The 13,098-nt window shown below is 50.5% G+C and overlaps 1 protein-coding gene across 1 annotated transcript; it reads left to right on the top strand.

Moving 5' to 3' along the window:
* The first annotated feature begins 8,943 nt into the window (after window positions 1-8,943).
* On the top strand, window positions 8,944-10,937 carry LOC147973018 (uncharacterized). Its single transcript, XM_087524535.1, has 2 exons — window positions 8,944-9,006; window positions 9,864-10,937. The coding sequence occupies exons 1-2, from the start codon at window positions 8,944-8,946 to the stop codon at window positions 10,935-10,937; spliced, it is 1,137 nt and encodes a 378-aa protein (XP_087380661.1).
* The last annotated feature ends 2,161 nt before the right edge of the window (window positions 10,938-13,098 follow it).

Raw genomic sequence — 13,098 nt, forward strand, 5'->3', positions numbered from 1 at the left:
AACACGCACTGGGTAGAGGAGCTCGACTCCGTACTCTGGGGGCTGCGGACCACGCCGAATCGTACTACCGGATACACACCCTTCTTTATGGTGTACAGCGCAGAGGCGGTTCTGCCCTGCGGCATAATTCATGACTCACCTCGAGTGCGCATGTACGAAGAAAGAGAAGACGAGCTCGATCGATAGGACAGTCTGGATACCCTGGAGGAGGAGCGCGACGTGGCAAAAGCCCGTTCCGCATTCTATCAGCAACAGGCTCGCAGATACCAAAGCAGAGAAGTACGGGCCAAAACTTATAATGTTGGCGAGCTAGTTTTACGCCTACCGGAGAAGAAAAAGACCAAGCTCGAGCCCAAACGGGAAGGTCCCTTCATTATTGACCAAGTTCTGACTGGTGGAGCGTACCGTCTGCGGGATGCATCGAATAATCGACTTGAGCCGAACCCATGGAACGCAGCCAGGCTCCGAAGATTCTACGCCTAGTGCCGGACTCTATATTCGTCTCCTTCCTCTATCCATTTCTTGCATATACATTATCTGTGTTTTTTCTCTTTCTTTCTTTTATTCTTTCTCAAGGCCTTCAAGGGCCAACTTGCTTGCACACTATTGACGTGCTAACCGCGCTCATTATACTTGGGGGCTTCTTACACAGAAGCTTAATTATTTATCTGGGCTTCATGCCCCGCACATGTGTTATTCTTCCGCATGTACCTTTCTTCGCCATTATATGCATCGATATGACTGATGTTTTGGCCAAGCTGGGTTGCCTGGCTCTTGTATTTATGCCATACGTTCCCATTAATTTGGCTAGGGCATAAGGGGAGCACCTCTGCGATTGTTACTGCCGGGTCAGCCGGATGTGTACCTCAGACTGGGTGAAGCCGAAAGCTAGAATTCTTAAGGGAATATTCGGTCGGTGAACAAAAGATGATTTTTATTTATTTTCCATATGTGCCCCCAGATGTTTTTGCCTGCGTCTCCTCTCGTAGTCCGGACATGCACTTTAGGGCATGCGTACCCAGGGAAAGGAACCCTTAACGGAACTATTCTCCCTGGAAGATGTTTCTTACTACCCATGTAATATAACATAACTAGTTGGGTACTTGTCTGTTCAAGAACTAATGACCCCTACGCCTGGTTTCCATGCATACCCCGGTTCTTATATAACTGAGCGGGTATTCGGAGACACTCCGGACTATCGGGTCCCGAGTTTGAAGCAAAAAGGTCCGCCATGACAATTGATTTACAATCCGGCTAGAAGGCATTATACATGTCACTTTAATTACATAGTCATGTAGACTGACTAAATTCCTCTTCTATACCATCCAACACGCTGTCTAGCCTACAATCCTGTTGGGAATACTTTGCGGCTAATTCTACTTGCCCATACACTAAGCTAACGGGGATCTGTTTCCCATCGGGCCCCACAGGTCCAACCTCGGCCATGTGGTTTGGGTCAGCCTTGGTATACCACGTCTTCACCATGGCCCAGGCTTCCCTGGCACCTTGATGGCAGGCTGATATCTTCCATAATCGGAAGCGCCGCCGTGCTCCCTTGAGCTTCTCCGCAAGCTCTCCAATGCCTGCTGGCAGGGAGACGGATGGCCACAAGGCCTGGACAATACCTTGCATCGCCTGCCGAACTTGTTCGTGCAGTTGTGAGAGCTCGGGTAGAAGATCACCCACAGACCCGGGCATCTCCTCCGCGGGACGACCCGTCAGCATACCTGCAGACATAACTTTGTTAGTCAGCTTCTCTGCCACACTCTTTTAAGGGTTCGTTCAAGCACTTACTGAAAATGCTGCGTCAAAGCCGCTTATTCTCCTTCACGAGTCCGCAAGCTGGGCACGAACATCTTTCAGTTCCACGCTCAGCTTGGTATTGGCGTCTTGGAGATTGTTTTTCTCCCGCATGATCTTAGTCAGCACGCGTTCGCCAGCCTTTAGCTATCGTACGACATGCTGGTCCTCCGGATTCTCTCCGGAGTCATCTGCAATATCTATTGTTAGATCTGTAGCCATGCCGCACACTATATGGTACCTATCATTCTTTGAAACAAATGTTACCAGCTGGGGACTTTTCAGGTTCCTTCAATGCGGCAACGGCGGCCCGAAGTTGGGTCTTGCATTCCTCCAGCTCCCGTGACAGTGGAGTATTCTTCTCTGTAAGAACCTGCACAATAAATGATCGTTAAATTAGTTGTGCCAGCTGTTTCAAGTCTCAGGGGCTACTAATATATATAATCATTAAATTTTCTTACCCGTACATCCTTTACATACTGGTCCATGGCTCTGGCTAGACCATTTTGAGCAGCACGGATGTACGCATCTCCCAAGTTGAATGCATCAAACGCCTCTCGGGAGAAACAAGCGTCACGGAGTACGGCTCGGCGATGCCCGTGATTCATGGCGCTCTCCACTTTGGAATTCGTAGCGGATATCTTATCCGCATCCTCTGTAGAAGGAGCATCCGGCGTGTACCTCGTGTTAGCTTCTGCCTTTGTGTCCGGCCCTGTAGCCCGACTGGTAGAGGCGTGATCAGCGACCCCTCCGTATATTGTCCGGCAAGCATTCTTCCTTCTAGGAAACACGGGTGTTATTATGTTTTTAAAGACGATAACCACGGAGTGAGGTGTTGCATCATACCTCTGCGCCAGCATCCCCGTTCGGACCACCTTCCTTTTTAGCCTGTCTGGCTTTGAGACCCCTTGTTGGCGAGTTGCCGCGGGCTCGGCATGGCGTCCCATGGGCCTTCCCCATAAAACACCATTTGTATATGGTAGGTGAAGTGCATAAAAGGAAATCCTTTCCAAAGGTTGGGACTCCGGTCTCATTTACCTGCGAGGCTGGGAGTAGCCCAGGGTAGTCGGCTATAATGGCCACCATGGCGTCATCACAGCTTAGCTGATAGAAAATCCTATCAATCAGCTCCACGAATATGTCCGGATCCTCTTTCAGGCCGGGGTCGAGGACCCGCTCAGGATCCTCCGGTTGTGGAGATGGGCTATTGATCTCCACTACCGCCTTACGCAGTTCCTGCGATGAAATGGCAAGGTAAATATTTATCATGAAAACAAGGGTAGAATGAAAGTAAAAAGAGCGGAAGCTCACCCAGATTTGAGGGTTGTTCATGGAGAATCCATCCCGTGGCTTGATGCGGAGGAACTCCTCTTCTTCCCCCTTATACAGATCAGATAGAATGTTTGCTAGAGCAGCAACTGAGTCTGGTCCCTTGTGCCCGCAGCGAGTGGCATCATCTTCCCCGTTGAAGTGCCACATGGGCTGGCCTCGATATTGAAGTGGCTGCACCCCCCGCATAATGCATATTGCCATAACCTCGGTTATGGTCAGTCCTGATTTGGCCAGCAACTTTATCCGGCCCATCAGATAAAATACGTCTCTATCATCTTCCTCCTGTGGGCTCCGTGGGCCAGCTTAGGCGTTTCTTCAAAGGGGCGTTGTCGAACTCAGGAAGACCAATCCGGATAGGATCCGGGAGAGGAACATCCTCCATATAAAACCACTTCGAAGGCCAGTCCTCGGACGTCTTCTTCGGGGTACCGGATAGGTATCCGGTCCCGGCGATGCGCCATACTTTGGCTCCGCCCACTTGATATATTGATCCCCTCTGTGTACGGGGCACAAGGTAGAACAACTTCTTCCACAGCGCGAAATGAGCTTCGCAACCCAGAAACAGCTCGCAAAGGGCTACGTAACCGGCGATGTGCAGTATGGAGGCAGAGGTGAGGTTATGCAACTGGAGGCCGTAGAACTCCAGGAGCCCTCGGAGAAATGGATGGATTGGAAATCCGAGTCCCCTTAACAAATAAGGGAAAAGGCATACCCGCTCTCCCTCAAAGGGGTTGGGAAAGCTCTCCGCTTGCTCGCCGCCATTTTAGGTGGCGAGCCCGGCTCGAACCGGGACCATATACACTGGAGGGAGGAATCCCTGGGTCTGTAGCTTCACTAATTGGCTGTGCGGGATGGAACACTTCTCCCAGTCTCCGGGTTTGGGGCTGCTGGAGCGAGAGGAGGAGCTGCGCTGGCCGGCCATGTTGGGATGGATTTTTTCGGGCGCGCTCCGACGAATGCTCGCTGAGGGAGGATGGTGTGGTTTGGATATGAGGATCCTCGTCTCTTTAATAGACAGTTCATTCACATAGATGGGGTGGTAAATGTAAAAACACCCTGGCTCCTCACATTCGCTCGACATGTGGAAGATGGCCATTATTGGACGTAGAAGCCAAGAAGCGCAACATTTACGAGAAGCCGAACACTATTTAGCAGGTACTCAGAGTTTGAAGAAGAACCCACCTTGCAATGCCGAGGACAATCTGCGCCGGACTCATCGTCATTGAAGCCTGGTTCGGGGGCTACTGAGGGAGTCCTGGATTAGGGGGTATCCGGACAGCCGGACTATATCCTTTGGACGGACTGTTGGACTATGAAGATACAAGAATGAAGACTTCTTCCCGTGTCCGGATGGGACTCTCCTTGGCGTGGAAGGCAAGCTTGGCAGTACGGATATGTAGATCTCCTTCCTTGTAACCAACTCTGTGTAACCCTAGCCCCCTCCGGTGTCTATATAAACCGGAGGGTATAGTCCGTAGGACCAACAACACACAATCATACCATAGGCTAGCTTCTAGGGTTTAGCCTCTTCGATCTCATGGTAGATCAATTCTTGTACTACTCATATTATCAAGAACAATCAAGCAGGACGTAGGGTATTACCTCCATCAAGAGGGTCCGAACCTGGGTAAACATCGTGTCCCCCGCCTCCTGTTACCATCCGCCTAGATGCACAGTTCGGGGCCCCCTACCCGAGATCCGCCGGTTTTGACACCGACAACAGATGCAACCCACCTTGAGGTAGGGCCTGTAAGTCCCGCGCTGGCTCGCGAGTGCCCAGATACACCTCGCAGCCTTGCCATGCAAGCCACGTGTCAGGGCGGGGATGTACATGCCCCGAGGGCTCCTCCCGGAGTGGGGCCCCCATCCCACGCCCAAGTAGAAGCTCCATGCTCCAAGCTGGCTGTCAACACTTCCGAGGAGAAGCTATGCCCGTGCACAAGCAGAAGCACTATGCTTTGCGCTGGTGATAAACAATTGAGGGCGACCCCACGGCCGTACCAACCTCAGGGAGCCCAGAGCTCAACGCCCAGTCCCACCACGACAACTCCCCTCGGGGGAGTCGCGCGAGGGGGCTGGGCACGGGGGCTGCGCTCGGGTCACGCCCAAGCACACGCCACCCAACTAGGTCCCCCAGACCTGGGCATCGCGCGCCCCTCCCGAGGCCTCGACGAGGGCAGGTATGGAAATTGTTTGAACGTCAAGGGGGACTCCTGAGCATCGCGACTCAGGAGCCTAACTGGTCACATAGCCCCTCACTCCTTGGTCCGTCCTGGTCTCCGGTCGGCCCAACGGCGGTTGAGGTATGCGCGGGGCCGGGCTTTGCCGACGTAGAACATTAATCTATCTTCGTGAACTCTCCCTATATGTTGTTCGCATGTCAAGGGGGATTCCTGAGCATCGCAACTCAGGAGCCTAACTGGTCACGTAGCCCCTCACTCATTGGTTCATCCTGGTCTCCGGTCGGCTCAACGGTGGTTGAGGTATGCACGGGGCCGGGCTCTGCCGACGCAGAATAAAGCAAATAGGAAGGAAAACGCAACATCTCGAAGCAAATATTACAAGCACATTGTTCTCACAATATCAAATGAAAATTCTAAACGCCTCCACAAGGCCTGATGTATGTCGCAGGAAAGGAACGAGAAGAATAGCCGCAGGTCACCCTCGGATGTCGCCGTCGCCTACGGAAGGTGCTTCCCCACGGTCGACGATGCACTCGCCTTCACCACCAGCCGCAGGATCCGCGCCATTGCCAGACAAAGGATCGGAGACAAAGCTGCTGAACTTCCCCAGCAAAGCCTCCACGTGACCTTGAACAGCTGCGGCGGCGGTGTCGCAGAGGTTTTCAGCTACAGGCTCCAGCAGCTCGTCGAGGCGGGCGTTGGGGTCGCGGAGGTGCAAATGGCTCAGGACGCGAGTCAGTGCGGCCATGGACAGAACCTGAGCTTCTACCTCCGCCATGGGACCAAGGCCCTCAACGACCTCCTCAAGCGCCTTCACCACGAGAGGAAGCCGCTGGGCAGGGTCGTCCTCGTCACTGTCCAGCGACTTCTCCAGGCCACACTCATACAATGTCTTCAGCACCTCGCGAGATCTCTTCTCGAGATCGGTGAAGGCCACACGGTCTTCGGCCAGGACTCGCGCCTTGGCGGCATGGTCGGCCTCCCTCGCCTCTATCTTCTGCTCCAGCTCCTCCAACCGGTTGCGCTCGGCGGCCTGCTCCCTCCCCAGCTCCGCCAGCTCAGCATCACGGTTCTTGACGGCTTCCTCCCGGGCCTTCATCTCCTTCTCCTCTGACTGGCAGCGGCGTGCCTCTTCGGCGTGCTTGTCGCGCATGCTCTTCAACTTGCCCTCCAGCACTTGGCAGCGGTCGCGGGCAGCCTTGGCATCTCTCAGAGCTGCCTCATGATCGTCTACAGCGCACGCGGCCCCTTGCTTCTCCCTCTTGGAATCTGCAACAGCCTGGCCCAGCACCGCGCGTACCGCCAGGTCAGAGTGAAGCCAGCCGGAGGCCAACTCCAGACGCCCGGCCACCAGGCGCGGGTCAGCGCTCAGGAGATCCGCCTGCAGTTGGGTCATCTCTGAAAAGGCACGCTCCAAGATGGCAACATGAGCAAAGGAACCGAGGAGTGGAGGCGCAACAGTAGGAGTGAGTGGCGCGGTCACCAGGACTTGCGAGAGCGTGGGCTCCAGAGCAGCTAGGACCTCATCAGTCGCGCCAAGCACCGGCACCTCTGGAGCCGTCGGGGCTGACTCCACGCGGCGATGCTCCTCTTGGCCTCACGAAGACGACCGGGATAGGGAGACACGGGCGATGTTGCCCCCTGGCTCTGCGGAGGGAGGCACAGCTACCTTCCCTTCGTTCCTCTTCTTCGCCGAAGATGTCGGCCTAATCAACCAAGGGCGAGTGTTAGGAAGAAACAAGCACCAGCAAGGACCAAGCAAAGTTCGAAGCACCTACCGGTCCACTACAAGGTACTCCACCTTTCGCTTGAGGAGCTTGAGGCCCGACAGCTTCGGGACCTGGGAGGCAGGCGCTCGGGCTCCGGTGGCGCCATGCGGTGCAGAGGCGGAACCGGCCCGAGGAGGTGTTGGAGTGGGGGCGGCACCACGATCCACCAGCAACGACCTACCCTTTGTCGGGACTAGGGGTTGCTCCTTCCCTCCTTGGTAGGTGTCGGCCTCAGCATCATCAGGAAGGGCGTGAAGAATCTCGGCCTTGCTCAGAGGGGAGGTCTCCTCCAGCTCTTCCGGGGTCTCCTCAGAGCCCTCCTCCTCCTCCCCCTCTCCGCGGGACTCGCCAGAAGACACCTCCACCGGCTTTGGCACTGAAGGAGCTCCCGAAGCACCGGTGGCACCAGCCTGCGCGCATCTAAAGTCGGCCTGGAGTCGACGAATTCCTCCCTATCCATGCATTGTAACAAGGGAATGAAGGCGCTAGGCGGGTGAGGGAGTCCTGGATTAGGGGGGTATCCGGACTGCCAGATTATATCATTTGGCTAGACTGTTGGACTATGAAGATACAAGATTGAAGACTTCGTCTCGTGTCCGGATGGGACTCTCCTTGGCGTGTAAGCCAAGCTTGGCAATACGGATATGTAGATCTCCTTCCTTGTAACTGAATCTGTGTAACCCTAGCCCCCTCCGATGTCTATATAAACACTACAAGAAATATGTCAAGTAGTGACCTTCTGTCAGTGACCCTGGAAGAATTGGTCATAAATTTATGACCATTTTAGACCAATAGGTCAAAAGCTGTTGGGGGGGCTCCAAACCCTAACCTATAATGACCATTCTGGTCAGAAAGGTCATAATGCCATTAGAGGAAATGGTCGTAAAGCGGGAAGCACTGTCCACTGCCTCACGCCTAGCTGATAACGACCAATATAACATGGTCACTACACTTGAGTTTGAATGAATTAGGATGATTAGGCAGCCACCTCGGCAACCTCGCTTATGTGTCACTGTCTAGGTGTCATTTTTGCTTAAATGTTAATATTCAACAACAGATGGGGCACACACTGACATGCATGACCCATTTGACATGTGGGGCTGAGTGCTTAATTCGCCCAAAAAAGAGGCGCGAGGCGGGACTCGAACCCACGACCTCATGCTTGCTTCGCTCGCTTGCTACCGCTGGGCTAGAGAGGGACAATTGCTCAGGTATGGGAATTTATCTATACATTATATAAAACTATGGCTCTCTCGTATCATTGACAAGTGGGACCTTCCGACCAGGTGGCATCGAACAGAGCAACACTGATAGGCGGGAACCATTTGACAGGTGGGTGAGCCACTGACAGGCGGGTGAGCGAGCGTTTAATTCCCTAAAAAATGTGCGCTTTAATTCCTAAAAAATGGGCGCTAGCGGGGACTCAAACCCACGACCTGGTGCTCGTTCGCTCGTTCGGTACCGCTGGGCTAGAGAGGGAATGTTGCTAATGTGTGGGTAATTTTCTATATACTATGCAAAACCAGGGCTCTCTCATATCAGTGACAAGGTGTACAGTGGGTGGCATCGAACAGAGCAACACTTAGCATTTTTCTCGATCTTCTGACCAGGTGGCGGCGGGCGGCGGCGGAAGCTACCAGCAGGGGTCGCTCGGACGAGGGCGGGGCCGGTGGGCGGCGGGCGGCGGCCAACGGGCGGGGCCGGCAGCCGAAGCAACCAGTAGGGGCCGCTCGCCTTGCCCATGACCTCGCTGCAGGTGACCTCGCCCACGGCCTCGCGGCGGAAGGAACCAACAGGGGTGGAGGCGGGGGCGGAGCCCACGATAGGAACGGCGACCTCGCCGCTCGCCTCGCCCACGCATGGGGGACTCGCCGCCGCCGAGCATGGGGGAGTCGCCACCGCCGCAAGCAGACCTCGCCCACGTATGCACCCCTCTCCTTCCCCCCATCCTCTTCCCCCTCTCCTCTCTGTTGATGTCAATGATTTGATGTAGATTTGTTAGGAGAATCTCCACACACACATAGAGGGATTTAATGTAGGTTTGTTGTAAGCTTGGAAAAATCTCTTGGAAATGTCATTGATGAATTAGGTAGAAATTGTGTAGAGAATTTATGTTGATGAAATTATTAGGAGAATTGTTGTTGATGAAATTGTTAAGAATTCTTTTGGAATTCAGGCAATTGTTACTGGTAAATTATGTTGTCAGCAATCAATAGAACAGAGCTTGAGTTGGTCTTTCCCTGAAACAGGATCCTGGGGTTGATATAGATTTGATGTTACACCTCTGAAATTTCAGCCTCAAATCTGTGAAAGGACCTGTATATTGATGCAGATTAGATGTAAACTAGGAAAACTCTCATTGATGTAGATTTGATGCAATCTTGGAAATGGCATTCATGTAAATTGACAGTGCTGTTATTGTTGGTGGTTTAACCAAAATAGTTCTTAGTGGCAGCATATATTGTTATTGTTGGTTGTTTAACCACCTCTGTTTTTTGTGAACCATCATGTTTTAGTTAGATTTTCTTTTCTCCCATGTTAAATTTGTATTTCCATTTGAACTACTTTTTATTGCTCCCATGTGAAATCAGTAAACCATGTGAACTGGACTAAAGTAGTGAGAAATTGGAAATAGCTGAATGTTGTGCTTAGGCAGTTAGCATATAAAGTTGGGTGCCTACCTTATTTTCTGGAATTTTAGCTTCCATTACTTTCATTAATTAATGTTGATGCACTTAAATTGATTTGCTAAGTTGCAACAATTTGTTGTCTTTGGCAGATGGACAGAAGCTGGATTAGAAAAGGAGTTAGAAAGTTTTGGAAAGAACATATGAAAGGAGTTGATGATTTCATGGCATTTGTTCGGGCAAATTTTGCCAACGATGCTCACATTCTTTGCCCATGCTGCGAATGCCTCAACCGTCCAAGAATGGCTCCAGGAAGAGTGGAAGATCATCTGCTTCTTAATGGGATGTCCAGCAGATATGATAGATGGATATATCATGGAGAACCTTTAGACAGTCAGCCTCAACATTTTGAAGCTGATACAGAGGCCCCTCATATGATGGGTGGTGGTGATGCTGGCATTGATTTCATGGAAAAGGTTTTGCGAGATAATGTTGTTTTGGAGGAAGAGGATGGGCATGAAGATGATAGGATTTCTGACCTATTGAAGGATTTGTATGATGCTGAAGATCGTGCTGATGGACAGAAGTTGTTGTTTGCTGAGGTGTTAGAGGAGGCGAAGCGCGCAGCTCATGAAGGGGGTAAATTTTCAAGATTTACCTTCACCGTGAAGTTACTCCACATCAAGTCTTTCTACCAGATTAGCAATGCCGCATTCAACGCAATACTCCATCTTTTGAGCTTGCAATTCCCTGATAGTTGTGTTCCCAGATCTTATGATGAAGCATTGAGCATAATCCGCAGGCTGGGGTTAGGTTATGTGTCAATACATGTGTGCCCAAATAACTGTGTATTGTTTTGGAAGGATTTAGCAAAGCATGACAACTGTCCAAAATGCAATGCATCTAGGTGGAAAGATGCTGATGGGAAGAAGTCAATACCGGAGAAGGTACTGAGGCACTTTCCCTTGATACGAAGGCTGCAGTGGATGTTCATCTCGAAGAAATCATCGCGTGAGGTACAGTGGCACAAGTTGAAGCGGCAACCTGTGGATAATGAGCTGAGCCATCCAGCGGACGGAGAGGCATGGAAAGAGTTTGATCGTATACATTTAGATTTTGCTGCAGATCCAAGGAACATAAAACTTGGCATTGCCACAGATGGGTTTAATCCATTTGGGAACATGAGCACGTCTTATAGAATGTGGCCAGTTTTTGTGGTGCCGTAGAACCTGCCACCATGGGCATGCATGGATCAGTCCAACTTCATGATGTCATTACTTATCCCGGGTCCAGAGTCTCCGGGAAAGGATTTTTGATGTCTTTATGGAGCCCCTCGTAGAAGAACTACTCCAGCTCTGGACTGGTGTACCTACATATGATGCCTTGAGTCCGGAAGAAAAGTTCAATCTACGTGCTGCAATCATATGGTCCATCCATGATTTCCCGGCTCTGCACACTCTGTCTGGGAGGATCACAGCGGGTTATAAGGCTTGTGTCCATTGTGAAAAAGACCCTTGCTCAAAGAGAATAAGGAGCAAGATCTGCTATATTGGGCACCGCCGCTTTCTTCCTCGAAACCATCGCTGGCGAAGAAGCAAAGATTTTAATGGTGAGAATGAAACCCGTGACAAGCCAGCTAAATTCACTAAAGAAGAGCTGGAGCAGCAACTTGAAAAGGTGAAAGATGTGAGACCAGGAAAGCTGGCGAAGAAAAGAAAGCGTGATGAAGGTCAATGTTGGGACCGGAGGTCTTGTTTGTGGGACCTGCCATACTGGGCTGATCTGAAATTAAGGCATAATCTCGATGTAATGCACATTGAGAAAAACATATGCGAGAATCTGCTAGGGACGTTTCTGAACATTGAAGGGAAGACAAAGGACACGGTTTGTTCTAGGCTTGATTTGGAGGACATGGGCATAAGAGAAGATTTGCATCTACAGCACAATGAAGATGAAGATTCATTTGAAATGCCACGAGCATGGTATACAATGAGTAAAGAACAAAAGCTTGCATTCTGTGAATTCCTAAGAGCGGTGAAATTTCCAGATGGTTATGTTGCTAACCTAGCAAAGTGTGTTACTTCTGATGGATTCAAGCTTTCAGTACTGAAAACCCATGATTGTCACATCCTCCTCCAAAGGATTTTACCGGCGGGCCTCCGAGGAATCATGGACAAGGATATATATGAAGCGGTTGCTGAGCTGGGAAATTTCTTTAGAGAACTGTGCTGCAAAACACTCAACTTAACTCTCCTGGAAAGACTTGAAAAAGAAATCCCAATTATTATTTGCAAGCTCGAGAAGATTTTCCCTCCAGCTTTCTTCACCGTGATGGTCCATTTGGCGGTGCACTTACCAAAAGAGGCAATGCTTAGAGGCCCTGTGCAATACGGTTGGATGTACCCAATCAAAAGAATGTTGCTTACTTCTAAGCGTTATGTGCGAAACACGGCAAGACCTGAAGGTTCAATTGCTGAAGCATATTTCGTTGACGAGTGCTTGACTTTTTGCTCTAGATACTTTGGTGATGTGGAAACAAGATGGAACCGGCCGAGCAGAAATAGAGAGCGGTCTGATTCGCAAAGTGGTGATGTCTCTATTTTCAACCATGGTGTGAACTTTCTTGGAGCCTCACAATACTTGGAGGCTGGTGATGAGTATGACAAGATGGTTTGGTTTGTGCTCAACAATTGCGCCGAGGTTCTACCATATATCGAGTACGTTATATCTTGTGCACTCATTATATTTTTTTTGCTTGGGTTGGCACCAGCCTAATGTTTTAATTCACATGTTTTGTTGGCATTGCAGGAAATGCAAGGAAGAGTTAAATCAGGAAGAATGCAATATCCATGTTGATAAAAGGGTTTCCAAGGGGTTTGCTAAGTGGTTTAAGAATCATGTGAGATCTTTAGCCACATGTTTTATATTTTCTGTGTTATTCACCAATTGTTAAATACCATTGTTTGCTAAATGGTTTATTTGTGCAGATTGGAAAGTTGCATGAGGAGAAGAAGGTCAGTGATGATCTATTTGCTTTGGCATATTTACCGGATAAGCGAGTGAGAGTGTATTCAGCATTCATTGCTGACGGTGTCCGGTACCACACCATTTACTGCGAGGAAAAAAGGAAGACACAAAATAGTGGAATCGTCACTGAGGGGTCACATGATGGTGAGATCATTGACTTCTATGGTCAGTTGAGAAGCATCGTAGAGTTGCAGTACAACTCTAGTGGAGGCATCCATCGCTCGGTAGTCTTATTTCGCTGTGACTGGTTTGAGTTTGGTAGCAAGAAGAAGAGAGACTCTTTTGTCAAATATGATGGCCACTTCAAAAGCATCAACACTGCAAGGTGCTGGTATAAGAGTGATCCCTTTATTCTAACAA

Source organism: Triticum urartu, chromosome 5A, assembly GCF_056163025.1.
Source record: "Triticum urartu cultivar PI428250 chromosome 5A, HENAU_Tu73, whole genome shotgun sequence".
Lineage (NCBI taxonomy): Eukaryota > Viridiplantae > Streptophyta > Magnoliopsida > Poales > Poaceae > Triticum > Triticum urartu.